This window comes from Alexandromys fortis, unplaced genomic scaffold (genome assembly GCF_014885135.2).
Source record: "Alexandromys fortis isolate MF-2015 unplaced genomic scaffold, M_Fortis_MF-2015_v1.1 scaffold_13, whole genome shotgun sequence".
In the NCBI taxonomy this organism is placed as follows: Eukaryota; Metazoa; Chordata; class Mammalia; order Rodentia; family Cricetidae; genus Alexandromys; species Alexandromys fortis.
In genome coordinates, this window is record NW_026067908.1 from 4250610 (window position 1) to 4267881 (window position 17272).

The 17272-nt window shown below is 48.2% G+C and overlaps 1 protein-coding gene across 1 annotated transcript; it reads left to right on the plus strand.

Moving 5' to 3' along the window:
- The first annotated feature begins 492 nt into the window (after positions 1-492).
- Positions 493-17053, plus strand: Shisal2a (shisa like 2A). The gene is made up of 3 exons (XM_050136433.1): positions 493-1826; positions 7309-7448; positions 16803-17053. Exons 1-3 carry the CDS (start codon positions 1645-1647, stop codon positions 17048-17050), a joined length of 570 nt encoding a protein of 189 aa, XP_049992390.1. The 5' UTR covers positions 493-1644; the 3' UTR covers positions 17051-17053.
- The last annotated feature ends 219 nt before the right edge of the window (positions 17054-17272 follow it).

Sequence of the window (17272 nt, forward strand, 5' to 3'; positions counted from 1 at the left end):
TTTACTACATACATGGTGACCGTTAAAGTCATCACCCTCTCAAACCCTTCCCTGTCCTTTTACATAGAGTTCCTCCACATCTATAATCCCGGTATCCCCCGTCCTCTGCCGAGTCCTGTGTCGATTCCTCCACTGACCTCTCTGTTATGAATTCACTCTGATTCCTCCACCAAACTATTTCTCTCTCTCTCTCTCTCTCTTTTTTTTTTTTTTTTTTTTTTTTTTTTTTTTTTTTTTTTTTTTTTTTTTTTTTTTTTTTTTTTTTTTTTTTTTTTTTTTTTTTTTTTTTTATTTTCGAGACAGGGTTTCTCTGTAGCTTTTTGGTTCCTGTCCTGGAACTAGCTCTTGTAGACCAGGCTGGCCTCGAACTCACAGAGATCCGCCTGCCTCTGCCTCCCGAGTGCTGGGATTAAAGGCGTGCGCCACCACCGACCGACCAGCACCAAACTATTTCTCAAGGGCAGGCCCAGATCTGACCCTTTCAGGTACCCAAGTCAGGACTGGAAACACAACAGCATCTGTGGAGCTGCCTTAGAAGACAAAGGGGGAAGAGTACAGGGAGGAGCAGGGAAGGAGTCAGCTGAGCTTATACCCAGACCCCTTCGGATTCATGATTCCCCTACTCACATCACACACACACACACACACACACACACACACACACACACACAGAGCTAAGGCTCTGAGAAACTGGGTAAGTCCTTAGTGATCTTCTGTCTGCCCTCTCAGGGTACATTGGGGAAACCCAGGATCTGGAAACTCCTTCAGACAGGAATGAGAATGTTGCCCTTGTAGTCTGGGAACAAGTTGTGAAGGCTGCAGCCCCTAATTGAGGCAGGGAATAGGCTTCTTCCCTGTTGTCCCTGGCCAACAGCAGGAAGTGCTAACAGGCCCGCGTTGTGGGTGAAGGAGGGACCAGGAGAGGAAAGAAAACACAGGTAAAGAAGGTAGAAATGAAGACTTTTAAAAGATTACTAGAGCGGGGTGTGGAGGCACACACCCGGGATCACAATATTTGGAAGTGGGAGGCAAGGTCGTCAGGACGGCAAGGCCAGTGTGGACTACACGAGGCCCACTGGGAAAGAGGTTTGCTGAGAACCAACAAGGCAGCAGCAGGGTTGAGATCCCATGGGCTCAGAAGCCTGGGGAAATAAATGACTTGTCTCTGATCCCCACTCAGTTGCCGTCTATACAATGAAAATCCCAGTTAAATAGAGTAGTGTATTCCTCAACCCCAGAGGACCCCATCTGCCTGTCTCCTGTGTAGCACACAACCTCCCGACAAGGGTCCTGGCGCCCGGGGAAGGTGTTACCTCGCGCAGTCGAGGTCAAGTGTCCACTTTGCCTCCCCAGCCCTGGTGTGGTGTTTCGGGGGGCGGAGGCAGGTCTCTGCTCGAACTGGGTCCCTGCGCGCTCCCCTGCCTCCGCGCCCGCGCACCTGTCCACCGGGTCCCCGGGCGCCCCGTCCTCACCGCGCATCCGCGCCTTTTGCTGTGCCTTTCTCTGCGCGCCTCTGCCTGCGCGCTTTCCTGCCTGCCTGCCCCCCCTCCTCGCTCCTCCACCCCCGTCTCTTTCCCGGGATCCGTTGGGTCTCCCTCAGTCCCTCGCTGGCCTGCCTTCCGTCTGGGGGTCCAAGAAGGCGAGATGAGCGGCTCTTGCTCGAGCTACGTGAGCGCGGAGCAGGAGGTGGTGCGCGGCTTCAGTTGCCCGCTGCCGGGGGGCGAGGCGGCTGCTGTCTTCTGCTGTGGCTTCCGCGACCACAAATACTGCTGCGACGACCCGCACAGCTTCTTCCCCTACGAGCACAGCTACATGTGGTGGCTCAGGTACAGGCTCTGACCCTAATCTCACCTTGAACCCTTAACCCACTCTCCTACCTGTAGGCTAGCCTCTTGCTAAGCCTCCACTTTCATCTAAGTGCCCATACCGCAAACCATCCTTTCTCCTCCTTGTCAATACTGACCCTCCTCTCACTTTATCACTAACCATCGCACTCTTGAAGCCCCATCTCAACTCTTCCTTCATCCTGACCCCAACCATTATTTGGAACCGTGCCTGAACCTGACCAGCACTGCCCCGAAACTCTCCCTCTGTCCCTACTCTGAGCTTCTTGCTGCCCCCACCCACCCACGCAACCCAATCCCAAATCACAAGCCAGCTCTTGCCCTAACAGCAAATGCTATCTCAGACATACAGAGGCATCCCAAACTCTACCCTTAGTCCTCCCACAGTTGCTCACCCTTCTGGGGGCTGTCCCAGATGCTGGACCCATCCCCATTCCCAGCTTTACGAAGTCCCTGTCCTAACTGTCACCTTCCCAGCTTTCTCCTCAAGCCTGCCTGCAAACCCCCCTGTTAACCCACATCATGACTTCAGTAAGCTCTAGTCTAGACCCACATCCACACCGTATGCCTCAAGCCTTCATCCTCAACCGATGCCGCATGCCACCCTCATCTCAGCCTAGCCTCAGCCTGTTCCCTCCCTCTCACTCTACTGGACACTTGCGTGCGTCCTGGAAACGTAGCCTATGCTTGTACTAAAGCTCCCTGCAAGTCCAGTGTGACACAGTGCTGCCGTAGCAGAGGCCAGCTCCAGCCGTTTCAGTACAGAGCATGGTCTGGGTGAACACACTTTAGTTTCTCTGGCTGTTCGGGGGCAGGGTTGCTTGGGCCAACTCTGACAACCCTGAGACCTAAGCATGGCACTGAGGGTCAGTAGGTCCGAATCCCTCTGAGTCTCCAAAGGTTTCGTCCACAAAGTAGAGCCTGGCCGTCAATCTGCTCCGGGAAAGAGGTAATCGAGAGTTTTCTGTCCCTAACAGTGTGTGAGCAGAAGACTGTGTGCTGTCTGGGTGGGAGAAGAACATCGTTAGCTGCTGAGCCGGCTGAGTCTTTCTGTCTCTTTTGCTACCCGTGGGGAGAACGACCCATCGCTGTCCTGATTTCTGATTAAGGCAGAGAGAGGCAAGGACCAAGAAAGAGATGAAAGCAACTTGATGTATTGCAATTACAGCGACAAAGATAGCTTTTTCTAAGGTGTTCAATCTGTAATTCTCAAACATTTTCAGACGACCAGGCTATCGTATCCTGCACATTTGGCTGCTGTCTAAAAGCCCAAGGAATCACACTAATAGCCTGCTCCCGTGTGTTTATCCCTTTATTATAATCCTCGCTATAGTGTCTTTGTGCAAGGCAATGGGGATAGAAAACCAATTATTCCCTGCAAAAGGACCTTCCATTCTTGTTGTGAGAATCAAACCCAGGGCCTTGGGCATATCACAACAAGTACTAACACTGAGCATATCACCAAGCCCCCGGGTGGTTCTCGGCCTTCCTAATGCTGCGACCCTCTAATACAGTTCCTCATGTTGTGGTGACCCTAGTCATAAAGTTATTTTCATTGCTATTTCATAACTGTCATTTTGCTACTGTTATGATTCATATTGTAAATACGTGTTTTCTGATGGCCTTAGGTGAACCCCCAAATGGTTCGAGACCCATGGGTTGAAAACTGCTGGGTTAGAGCTGCAGAACCTACACCATGTAAAACAGCACAGTATCTGTTGAAGTCTCACTGTGTTTAGCACTGCTATAAGACTGAAGGAAGATGATTGCCTTTGAGGTGCAGGAACGGTGTGGGGCTGTGATCTGTTCGGAACCTGGCACAAACCTTGGCGCTAACCTCCCAGTTTGTGGACTGGAAAATTCCAAGCATGGTGGTTCACACTTGTAAGCCCAGCACTTGCAAGACTTGAGGCAGAGAAAATATGGGTGATGTTGTGGCCAGTTAGAGGTACATAGTGAGTGCCAGGCCAGCCTCAAGTCCCCAGGAGATCCTGTCTCAATAAGATAATATAAAAGGTAGAGCAGTACGAATGCTTGCCTTCCAGAAGGCAAAGTGCAAGGAGGGAGTGAGGTGGTTGTGTTGCACGCGGGGTGCTCAGTGCACTGAGCAGGTACTCAGTAGGAAAGGGTTTCCTTTCGCATCTGTGTGGGATGCAAAGCTCAGAGTTTCAAAGTGAACCCCGACTTCAGCACTATGACGGCAGAGATGGGCTTAGGGTGGGTTACATGTTCCCATGTATACATAACCCTAAGACAAGCTGGGCGGTGGTGGCGCACGCCTTTAATCCCAGCACTTAGAAGGCAGAGGCAGGCGGATCTCTGTGAGTTCGAGGCCAGCCAAGTCTACAAGAGCTAGTTCCAGGACAGGAACCAAAAGCTACAGAGAAACCCTGTCTCGAAAAATCAAAAAAAAAAAAAAAAAAAAAAAAAACCTAAGACAACGCTCCATTTTACAGATGGAGAGACTTAAGAGGGGTTACATTGCTATTGCAAGTACCCCATTGAGAAGTGACAGAGCTGAGATGACCCCAAACCCAGACTAGTCCTGTTCCATGACTGTCTGAACCCTTTCTGGCTTCTGACAGACAGCTGATGTCCTCAGCTCTCCCCAAACCATACACTGACTGTTGTCATCTGACTGCTGTGCTGTACCCTCAGGATACAGAGAAGCACAGACCCCAAGCCCCCAAGTCCCCAGGTGGCAATCCTTCCCTCTCTTCCATCACTCCCTATCTACTCACCTCTGGGGACCTCTCCTGTTGTCTTGGAAACCTTCTCCCAATGGAATGCTTTAGTTCCTCAAGTTTAGTGGCTTAGACAGGTTTCAGTGGAGGGTTGGACAGGGAGCGCTTTAAGGTCAGATCCTGTGTCAGTGTGACCCCCAAAACAGCTGAAAGTTTCCAATGTGTGAAGCGACTTCCTGGGTTCTTTCGCTGGGGGGTGGGGTGGGTGTGTCTGTGCACACAGTGCCTGTGGAGGTCGGAAGAGGGCATCAGAGACTGGAGTCACAGAAGGTTGTCAGCTGTCGTGTGAGTGCTGGAGACGGGATGCTGGTCCTCGGGAAGAGCAGCCAGTACTCTTAACTGCTGACCCCACTTCCTGGGTTCTAACATATGGTTCGTAAACATCAAGACAGTTGCTAAGCATAGAGCTGAAGGTCCTCAGGATGATTACTGTGCTCTGAACTCTGAACCACGTGCTTCTGACAGAGCTCACGTGGTGACAGTGTCCCTGCGGCATGGAGACCTTGTTTTGTTCCAAATTTCACTTGGCCTTTTTCATGAAATTTCATTCTTGCAGGCATAAAAAAAAAAATCTCCAGGTAAACACTGTATCCTTTGAGAGAGTTTGAGGGGAGAAAAAAAAGCCATCTTTAAAAGCTAATCATCTCAGAAAGAAGACATCCCGTAGAGAAGCGGCTGCTATAACTGCGCCATCTGGCCCAGTTACCAAAACCTCCTTCCAGCTCCTTTCTAACAGAGTGTGACAGAAGGCAAGCAGCTGAAGGGCAGAGTTGGTGGCCAGGTAGTGCAAACTCCATCTCACAGCATGCTTGTGGCCACCTGGTAAGATGGCAACATTCACAAATGAAGATCAGAAAAGCAAAACCGTGTTTTCCCTGACGCATGGCAGAGTCGGGATTCAAACCTTGAAAAGAACTTGATCTTGGAGCCTGTTAGGGCTCCTTCAGTGCCTTCTCGGGGGTCACAGCGGGTCTTTGTCCTTTAGAGTCAATGCAGTGAAACCTCCTCAGTCCAGAAGCCTCTAGTTTGGCCTCTGTGCAGAGCAGGGTGCTGACTTCATCTGTCCTGTGTGTATCTCTTCTCATGAGGAACTCACCCCACTCTGGGGACAGTGCCTCCCCCCACTAGACAACGCTGACCTGTTTAAGTTCGTCTGGTACTGAAACCAGGTTCCCCACTCAGAGCCTGTTCCTGTCTCTGTATACCTTTAGTCCCCAGACAGAACACCAAGGACAGTAATTTTCAGAGACAGCATTTGCTCCCTAACTCACCTCCAGTTAGGGACACATCCTCCAGTCTTCTTATCCATTCCACAAAAGTTCTCTGGAAAGTTCCAGAGGCCACTTCCCCATCCTGGTGCTCATAGAAGTCACTGGTAAGCATCTGCACACGGGTCTACCAACTGGCAGCCCCGTGAACAATAAGTGTATCTCAAATGAGAAAATTACTGGATGTTCTTTTAATGCATGTGTGCGTATATGTGTGTCTGTGTGTGTATGTGTCTGTGTATGAGTATGTGTGTGTCTAGCTGTGTGTGTCTCTGTGTGTATGTGTCTATCCGTGTGTGTGTGTGTGTGGTTGTACATACACACTTGCATGCGTGGGGGCCAGCAGTCAACCTCAGGTGTGATTCTCAGATACACCGTCCACCTCCTTTGAGGAAAGTTCTCTCCTTAGCCTTGGGCTCACTAGACTGGCTGCTCAGTGGGCCAGGCAGCCTCCTGTCTCCATCTGTGCAGTGCTTGGATTATAAGTGCACACCACCACATGGGTCTGGGTACTGTGCTTGAGTCCTCATACTTGCAAGTTGAGCAAGCCCTTCACCAGGTAAGCTACATCCCGGCCCAAGATAACCATTTCAGCATCAACAAGAGCTAAGCACCGCGTAACCAGTACCGGAAATATGGAGGAAGACAGAAGAAAGGAATACAAAAAAGGGAGCTGGGGTGTGTTGGTTTGTGCAAAGAGACAAAGAGGTTTTGCTGCTTGCTTGGTTTGGTTTTTAGACAAAAATCTCTGTGTAGCCCTGGTTATTGTAGAACTCACTATGGCCAGGCTGGCCTTGAACTTGCAGAGATCCACCTGCCTCTGCCTCCCATTAAGGCGTGCGCCATTACACTCAGCTAAGTAGTCTTTTATGGAAAGTGATCCCAGAAAACACTGATAGAGGTTGGGAAAATGAGTCAGAGAGAAAACACCAAGGATAGATTATGTTACCAACAAGTCACACAGCGGTAACCAGCGCTTAGTGTCTGCCAGTCAGCGTTCAATGATTACCTGAGTTACACCCCCAGAAGACTCAGGAGCTGGGGATGTACACACTACTGTGGTTAAGGGAAGGTCAAGGGAGGGAAGCATTAATTATCCCATAGTCCTGACTTGTTCAATGAGTAGAATTTTGTTCTGGGTCTAAGAAAGTCCTCAGGCAAAGAGCTACAGATGCTGGCAACTGAAACTGTATGAGTATCCCACCATGATTGGACCCAAGGGAATATGGCTGGATATCTATAGCCTGCATTATACCCAGAGACAGTTTGGTGGTAGTTTGCTGTATGTGTGCTTGGGTTAGTGTGTGCACATGTAATGGGCTGGAGAGCACAGCCAGGCAGAAGACCCCCACTGATATTCCTCAGATATAGCCGGAAAGTTGAAGCTGATTCCTAGCATGCAGGCTTCTGCCTTCGCCAGCACTCTCTCCCCCTGTCATCTTCTCTTCCCAGCGTGGGCGCTCTCGTGGGCCTCTCCACAGCAGCCGTGGTCCTTCTGGCCTTCGTCGTCACTGCGTGTGTGCTCTGCTACCTGTTCATCAGCTCAAAGCCCCACACGAAGCTGGACCCAGGCTTAAGCTTAGCGACAACAGGTAAGAGAGAAGCTATCTGGTGTCCTTGTGATGGGCAGGCTCAAACCTTTCTTTGCAGAGGAGGGAGAATTAGAAATGAGATCTAGAGGGCCAGGTATGGGAGAGTGTCCTTTTAATCCCAGCACTTAGGAGGTGGAAGCAGGCAGATCTCTGAGACTGAGCCAGCCTGCCCTACATAGTGAGGCCTGTCTCAGAGGGGGGGGGGGGATAAAAGAAAGTGAAAGAAAGGAAAAGGAGAAATGAGCTCGAGAGCATTCACCTCCTGAGTGTTCTGCACCATTCACACTTCACAGGAGGTCTGGGACCTGACCCTATCAGACCTCGTGTGCTTGGTCCTCATCAGGGTGCCCAATGCCCTCAACCTCCATCCTCACACAGAGAGTACGCACGGCGGATTTTCTAAGATAGTGTTTTCAACAAACTTGCTGTTTCTCAAAAGTCAACATTTCATCAGAAAGCAAATACAGGACTTTATTTCTCATAGTCTGCTGTCCTGACTATCCATTCCTCCTCAAGCCTGGGCCATTGAGAAGCCCAAATGGAACAAAAAAAGATGCATTGCCTTTTCCTAAGCCCACACTGCACACTTTATAACCTCTGGCAAGGAACTGTGAAAGATCCAAGCCCATGTTAGCTAAAAAAAATTCTCCGTTGAGTGGACAGTGGCCAAGGTGGGTGTCGTCTCCACATCACAGGTGAGAGTATTGGGGCGGAGAGAGGGTTGGAGACTCACTCCCGGCTGACAAATGAAATGAGGTCCAGCCTGGGCTTCTTCTCTCAAAGGCATGCTCCTCTGCCCGCTACACATGGGCAACGCAGGCGTGTAAGAACAACCCTGCCTGATACCGACTGTGTCCGCTTTAAGCAGCCTTGAGCCAGTGAAGAAGATGATGAGGTGGGACAGAGGAGGGAAGGCAGGGTGAGCAGGAGGTGGATAAAGGTGTGGGCAGGGCTGACCGAGACCCGTGCAGTAGTAGGGTCACTGGTGGGGGTGCCACAAAGACTAGGGCCAGCAAGGTAGGGGAGGAACTTGAGCAGCAGAGGCAAAGATGGTGAGCATCAGGGAGGAAGAAGGGCAGGTGGAGAATTCCTCCATCTCAGAGAAAGATGGAGAACTCCGGATGTTGTCATTTGTAAGAGATTCATTTTCTAAAAATTTCTTTAAGAAGGCAACAAGTGACAGCCCTAAACTCCTCTAGGATTCTGAAGATGGTTGAAAGTGGAAGGGTTCATCTGTCTCCTTGTGGAGTCAGGGATAGGGAAAAAACCTGAGCTGAAGAATAAATTGATTAATTTGCCTAAGTCAGATACAAATGATATAAGATATCATATGTGAAGTTAAAAAAATGATGGACTACAAAGATTGCATGTGTGTGTGTGTGTGTGTGTATGGTGTGTGTGTGTGTATGGTGTGTGTGTGTGTATGGTGTGTGTGTGGTGTGTGTGTGTGTATGGTGTGTGTGTGTATGGTGTGTGTGTATGGTGTGTGTGTGTATGGTGTGTGTGTGTGTGTGTGTATGGTGTGTGTGAAACATCTATCTTCATAGTAATCCTCTTCTCAGGTTGTATATTTAACTTGCTTACTTACTAAAATGTATTTGTAACCTCAAAATCAGTACTTGAGACACTTATGAGGTTATGTACAGAGTGGCAAAAATTTGAGGTGCACATGTCCCAGATGATGTCATTCAAGGCTACACTCTGTAAGTTTGTGTCCTCTTTGTGTCTGTCTAGAGACACTTTGTTCCATGTTTGTGATGTTCACTGATAGCCGCTCTGTTGAAATGCCTCTGGATACATTTCCTAAGCGCTGTCTAGTGCCCCGCAGCATAAGAACACTGTGTGCTTCGTGAAGAACACAGAATGCTAAATGTCTGACCTAAGGACTTGAGTGCAATGTTAATAAATCAAAAATATATAATAAATCATGGGAATGGAGAGATGACTCAGCAGTTAAGAGTACTACTGGCTGCTCTTCCAAAGGACCTGGGTTAGATTTCCCAGCACCCAGGTGGCAGCTCACGACTGTTTATAACTTCAGTTCCAGGGGACTCAATACCCTCTTCTGATCTCCCAGAACACCAGGTGTGCCCATGGTACATAGACATATATTCAGGCAAACCAACCATACACATAAGAATAAAATAAACATTTTTAAAAGAAATATATATTAAATCAGGTGTCTTTAATCAACAGCACCTAAAAGTTAAGTATTGATTGCCAAAAATGTCATGACCAAAGGCACACAGAAACCTCATCTTATATTCTTCCTAGAACACAAAGTCTCATACAGCCCAGGCTAGCCTGTAACTCACTACGCAGGCCAAGCATAACCTTTAACTCCTGATCCTCCTTCCTCCAACACCAAGTTGCCACCAAGCCTGTTTCAGCGGTGCTTTAGTATTTGCTAACTCAGCATTTGTGGGAACTTTATAATACATAACTACGTAACTACTGTGGATAAGTGGGACTCACTGCACATAAAATAAGACAGGGCTGATATCCAGAATATAGAAACACACCTTTAAACAAATGAGAAAAGTATAATCATAATAAAAGCCAAATACAAGCCTGGTGTGGCGGCACATGCCTGTAATACCAGCCTTTTGGGAGGTAGAAATAGGAAGATTGCTGGGTGGTGGTAGTGGTGCACCCCTTTAATCCCAGCACTCCAAGCAGAAGCAGGAGGATCTCTGAGTTCGAGGCCAGCCTGGTCTATAGAACAAATTCCAGGACAGCCAGAGCTACACAGAGAAACCCTGTTTTGAAAGAAGAAAAGAACAGGAGGACCAGTAGTTAGTTCACTGTTGCCCTTGGTTATAGGTCAGCCTGGAATTATGAGACTATCTCAAACAAACAAACAGCCATAACACAACAAAATTCACAGTGCACATGAAGAGATTAATAGTCAGGAGAACGCAATTCAAGAATGATGGACCTTTCGGACTGCTGAGATGGTTCAGCACATAAAGCCACTGGCTGGGCTGGGCAAGCCTGACAGTGATTTCAATCCCTGGAACCTGTGTAAGGCGGGAGAGATCTGACTCCAACAGAGGTGTTACCACACACACACAAACACCACACACACAAAAACACCACACACACACAAACACCACACACACACACAAACACCACAAACACACACACACGGCTTTAAAGAAAATAATGATAAACTAAAAAGAAAAGAGAACACTCACAGTTGCAGCACGATTAATATCTTTCAGTCTAAGGACTTCTTAGAGGTAAGACGGTAAGAGCTCTCCAGTGGCTGACTGCTTTGCTTTTCTGATCTTCAGGTTGAACCCCAATCTCTCTCTGGGTTGTTTTTTTGTTTTGTTTTGTTTTGTTTTGTTTTTCGAGACAGGGTTTTGGAGCCTGTCCTGGAACTAGCTCTTGTAGACCAGGCTGGTCTCGAACTCATAGAGATCCGCCTGCTTCTGCCTCCCCAGGACTGGGATTAAAGGCGTGCGCCACCACCGCCCGGCTTTCTCTCTGGGTTTTTATTAGTCATGCTACACACAGCTCACAGGCTCCTTTAATGCCAGGGGATCTGCTACCTTCTGAGGGTAACGCACACACGTGGTACACCTACACATGTACAAGCAAACTAACACACACGTAAAATAAAGAGAAATAAAACACTGACAGAAGTTCAGAGATGGGTCACAGTAACAGTGAGAAAGCTGGAGGGGAAATAGGAAATATAACACAATGCCGGCAGGAATATAAATTGATTCAACTACTTCGTGGAATGATCTTCGTATGCTAAAAACCTGTGTGTCCTGTAACCCAGCAGTTCTGTGTCTGATGGTCCCTCCTTGTGAGATGACTCCTTTAGATGAAGACGGTACAATAGATATCAGGACAGCCTGTCCCAGAGGAAGCCAGCTAAAAGTTTATCAGTGCAAGGAGCTACGTGAACTGATGTGCTGGGGTAGTGAGATTTATACAGGCGTTACAGGGACGAACCCTCCCTGAATGGACTCTCCAGTTTCTTCTGCATGCTCACTGGACAAGGACAGTCACCACCACTTTCGTCGCACAGGTGAGGAAACAGGTTCAAAGTCACCTAGTGATTGAGTAACTGGCCAGCTCCATCTCTCCCTCCCTTTACCCATGTTCTGAGAAAGGGAAGCCCCTCTTGTGTGCCAGATGGTACTCTGAAACTGCGCATGTACCCTCTCACCTAGCCTTCCCCACTGCCCCGGTGAGATGGGTGTCACTCACATACAGCTGGGACAGCCAGGTCTCAGAGATGCTGTGGTCCTGGGATTCCAGCATGCCTCTCTGCCTCTCAAGCCCTGTCCTCTCTGTGTCAAGCCCAGGATGTGGCTGTTCAGGGTCTTTCTATTCCCCACCCCCGCTCCCACCCCAGCCTTTCTGGCTTAGAGATCATATGGTTTGTCCTTGACAGTTGAGATGGAGACTCTCCACGTTCAGCAGCCAGCCGGGTTATTTAGTCACCAAGGTTTGGGACAGCACATACTCTTTCCTTTTGTTTCTTTCTCATGTTTCAAAGATGGAAAATGCATCTGTTGACCTTTTACTAAATGATTGATTTCGCCTCTGCCATCTGAACAAATGCAGCTCTAGTCCCTAGGTCTCCACTGTGTTGCCCCCCCCTTTCCTCTATACCCACAACACTAAGCCAGAGTATGTATGTGTGTATGTACGCACACACACGTGCACACACACGCACACACACACTGTTTGTTTTTTACCAGATCTTCTCCCCTTTATAGACTCCTGCTTCCATTTGCTTTGCTGTCTTGCTCTTTGATAAGACAGGAGAGATCATGGTTCCCATTTTACAGGAGAAAAAAAAAAGCAAGACTTAGCAAGGGAAATGACCAAATCCCTACAGAGAGTGAGCGTGTGTGTTTGGGATGCCAGGCAGATCTCCCAGGCTTTCAAGTGCAATCGCTGTACGTGTCTGTGCATGTGTATGTCTGTCTGTGTGTATATGTCTGTGTGTATGTCTGTGTGTGTCTGTGTGTATATGTGTGTCTGTGCATGTGTGTGTCTGTGTATTTCTGTGTTTGTAAGTCTGTCTGTGTGTGTGCATGTGTGTGTGTCTGTGTGTCAATGTGTGTGTATGTCTATATGTATGTGTATGTCTGAATATGTTTATGTGTGTCTGTGTGTGTATGTTTGTGTGTGTCTGTGTGTCTGTGTGTCTATGTGTGTGTCTATGTGTGTCTATGTGTGTCTGTATATATTTATGTGTGTCTGTCTGTCTGTGTGTGTAAGTCAGTGTGTGTGTATGTCTGTGAGTGTGAATACGTGTGTGTGTGTGTGTGTGTGTGTATGTGTGTTTATCTCTCTGAATGATGGGGCAAAGGTGGTGTGGCAGGTACCTTGGCAAGTGGTTATGAAAAAGCCACTTCTGACGGTTTCTTCCCCATGCCTAGGATTCTGCCACCACCCCATCCCATCCTATCTCCCAAACCTGACCTGCAATAGAGACAGAAACTTTCCTCTTTCCTCCCTCCTTTCCTCTTCTCATTCCCCCCTGGGCTGGGGATCTAATGCAAGGCCTCACACATGCTAAGTACACACAACTTCCTTAGTGGATTCTTTGGGAGGAACAGCTAGATCAGAATGGTGACTGAGGTTCTGCTCTTGTGTTCTGCCCAGTCCTGGACTTCAAACACATCACAGCTCCACTTCTCTGCAGGTAGCGGCTACCCATTCTGTCTGGAGACCAGACAAGGACAGTGAGGATGGAGATGATGTTCCACCCCAAGCCCATTTAAGGAACCCAGAAAAATCAGAAGAAGAAAAAAAAATTCAACTTTTGCTTTCACTTTCCTCTGGAAAGAGTTCATTAATCAGCCATTCTCGTCCAGAACCCCCAAGGAACCTGAAACCCAGTTCTGATGCTCCTGTCTTACAGGAAGGACACTTAAGCCCCAAGAAGAGCGGTCATGCACTCCAGTCCCCAGACTAGCTCATAGGCAGACCTTTGCCTTTCAGGCTGCACACAGTTCTTTACGACAGCTGCCTCAAACTTCATGGTGGCTTCCACCACCACCGCACTCTTGGAGGGCTCAGTCACCCCAGATCCCACTGCGTTTTGATGACACACACGTAGGGTGACATCTGTGAATCACATCGTTAGTCACAGGTATCAGTGATTAGCCGTGACTCATCTCCGAGCAGGAAAGAACCTTTCAAACCCCGACTAGACTGGTCACCGCAGGCACAAACTGAGGCCTTCGGGGACTAGGGTCTGATGGTGGAGGTCTTTGGAGACAGGTGGATGGGTACCCTGGATCTAATATTAGTTTTCTGTCCTCATGGCACAGCTCCTTTGTTTTTGTTTATTTCTTTGCTTGCTTACTTGCTTGTTTTTAAATCAAGACAGGGTTTCTCTGTGGAGTCCTGGCTGTCCTGGAACTCCCTCCTTAAACCGGACTGGTCTAGAACTCACAGAGATCTGCCTGCCTCTGCCTCCCAAGAGCTGAGATTAAAGGTGTGCACCACCGCCACCTGTCTTGCTTTTATTTCTTTTTATTGCTTATTTATTTGTTTTGGTTGTGAGCGAGCCATCCCTCAGCCCTATTTGGTTTTTTTTTTTTTTTTTTTTTTTTTTGGTTTTTCGAGACAGGGTTTCTCTGTAGCTTTGGAGCCTGTCCTGGAACTAGCTCTTGTAGACCAGGCTGGCCTTGAACTCATAGAGATCCGCCTGCCTCTGCCTCCCCGAGTGCTGGGATTAAAGGCGTGCGCCACCACCGCCCGAATCGAGACAGGGTTTCTCTGTGTAGCCCTGACTGTCCTGGAACTCACTTTGTAGATCAGACTGGCCTCAAATGCACAGACACCAACCTGCCTCTGCTTCCTGAGTACTGGAATTAAAGGCGTGCACCACCACACCCAGTTTATTTATTTGGTTTTAAAATTATCTTTCAGTTATGTTTACATGGGTGTGTCCGCGTGTGGGTTTGTGCTTGTAGATCCAGTGTCTGCGGCTGCCAGAAGGGAGCGTGGGATTCCCCGGAGCTGGCCAGTGTGGATGCTGGGAACCTAACTCTGTCCTCTGGAACAGAAGCAAGTTCTCTTAACTGCTGAACCATTTCTCCAGCTCCTTGTTTTTGGTTTCTTGGATCATTTAGAGGTCTTTTTATTATCATTCTTAATACCTTTTAAAAGCCATGAATTCATAGGGAACAGGCTCCCGAAGCTTCGGTTTCACTGTCGTCGACTCACAGAGATGCAGAACGGGCTGGTTCTTCAGTTGAGCCCAGACATCCTTCTCCTGCATCTCCTTCCTTTTCTGGCCGTTTCCCTTCACCATTCAGAATGCTTTCTTGGCCCTGGCACAGCTTCATGAGCTCAACAGCAGCATCCTGGGTGACACCGCAGACTCTTCCTGTTGGCCCGGTAGTCTGTGGGGCACGCCTTTTTTGAATGGGACCTATTTCCTTGATGTCAACAATGTCCCTTTCTTGCAGATCCACAAACATAGAGCCAAAGGCCAACCCCAGGCTTTCTAAAGCGTGCAGAGGACGCGTATCTTCTAAAACGTGCAGAGGACACGTATTTTCTAAAACGTGTAAAGGACAGGTATCTTCTAAAACGTGTAAAGGACACACGTATCTTCTAAAATGTGCAGAGGACACATATCTTCTAAAACGTGTAAAGGACACACGTATCAGGTGTCTCTTCCCTCTCCCTTTGTGTTTGTCATTTTGGCAGGTTTCTGGCAGGTGGTGGCTCCAGCCCAGACTCGAATGTTAAACAAATCGAATCTGTAAAGAAACCTTAGGAAAAAATTAGAGATAATGTTTACACGGTACCTAGTCAGTCTGAAATACGTGGCATTATCAATGAAGCGTGCGCCTCTTTCATTTGTGCTGAGGGTTGGACCTACAGCCCCATGTGTGTTAAACTTGTGTTCTACCACTGAGCTATACCCCCATCTCTAAGTAGCTCTCATTTTAATTAACTACTATTTTCTTTTTGTATGTGTGGTGGCATATATGCACGTGTGGTGGTGCATATGCTCATGTGTAGTGGTGTGTTGGCAGCCCGTGTGTGACTCGGTTTCCATCTGGAGTCAATTCTGACTTAAAGAAGTCATTTGTGTTCAAGCTTGCTTGCTCTGCCTGCATCCTTGAGGACTGTGAGAAAGTTCTGATTAAGCCCAGGGGAAAGAGCATTTTGCCCATGAGAAAAGAGCACACTATCTAGCAGAAAGAATACTTCAGATGCCAAGCCTCAGGGACATTGAGATAGAAATTGCAACTGCTCACTCAAGGACAGGAACGCAATTGTGGTTAGATGCTGACTGACTGTCTGTGCTGTGCTTTGTTCTGCCTTTGTGTATTATAAGTTCTAAAATAAACTCTGAGCTGTTTGCCTGTTTTGACATGACCAAACAGACCTCCCAATTCTATCCTGTGTCTTCCGTCTCTCTTTCTTCCATCTGACATTCACTTGACTTTAATGACCCTCATCCCAGGTGCTCTAACTGACTTTGTAGTAGCGGGCTCCTACAGTGGTGTATATGCACCTGTGGTGGTGGACATGCACATGTGTATGCATGTGTGGTGGTGGACATTCACATTGTGGTGGTGTATATGCATATTGTGTGAGGGTGTATATGCACATTGTGTGGGGGTGTATATGCACATTGTGTGGGGTGTATATGCACATGTGTATGTGGTGTATATGTACATTGTGTGGGGGTGTATATGCATGCACATGTGTGTGGTGGTATATATGCACATATGTGTGGTGGTGTATATGCACATTGTGATGGTGTATATGCACATTGTGTGGTGGTGAATATGTACATTGTGTGGGGCTGTATATGCACATGTGTGTGTGGTGTATATACACAGAGTTTCTCTGTATAGTCCTGGCTGGAACTCGCTCTGAAGACCAGGCTGGCCTCGAACTCAGAGATCTGCCTGCTTCTGCCTCTGCCTCTGCCTCAAGAGTGCTGGGATTAAAGGCATGCACCACCACCACCACCACCCAGCCGGTCTCTGTTCTTCAAGCAGAGAATAACAGATTTTTTTACAAACAGCCGGGCTCCTCTGCATACTGGCTGTATAATAAGCCTGTGTCTTCCTCCAGAAAATGGACTTGCAATTTTTAAATGGCTTTTAGCCTTCCTAGGGACATGGTGAAGGTCTGTTCTTTCTCCCCTAGAAATGGCGTCCCTTACTAAGGAGAAACATAGGCGCAATGATGTCTAGTGTTAAATATTTGCTGTGTGAATGGTTCGCTGAAGACGGTGAACACTCTGAGGTGCTCGGGTCATCAGCAGAGAAATTGGCCAGGGGTGTAACACTGCTGGGTAAGGGGCTACGGGAGGATGCCACCTCAAGATTGCTGTTTTTTCAGGCTCTAAGGAGATGTCACGTGACCATCAAGGTTTGAGCACAACAATCCCCATGGAGGTGCCAGGGGCAAACTCTCCCAGGCAGAGTTACTCCTTGAACTCACGACTGGAAAGCAATGAAAGGCTACCTGTGGGCCCCAGATGTCCCCTCCAGCACCACTTCATGGCCCCGGTGACTGCTAGCAACATTCCAGGCAGCCCTGAAGAGGCCTTTGTCCCCACCCCTGACCTATGTGGATCAGTTCCTTAAACATCCAATAAATGTCCTATATCACCCCTTCTGAGTCTTTTCTTTTTTTTTTTTTTTAAGGTGAGGGTGGGAATGGCTAAAGAGACATTGGAGTCTAGAGATTTATTTATTTATTTATTGGTTTTTCGAGACAGGGTTTCTCTGTAGCTTTGGGGCCTGTCCTAGAACTAGCTCTTGTAGCCAGGAGGTGGTGGTGCACGCCTTTAATCCCAGCACTTGGGA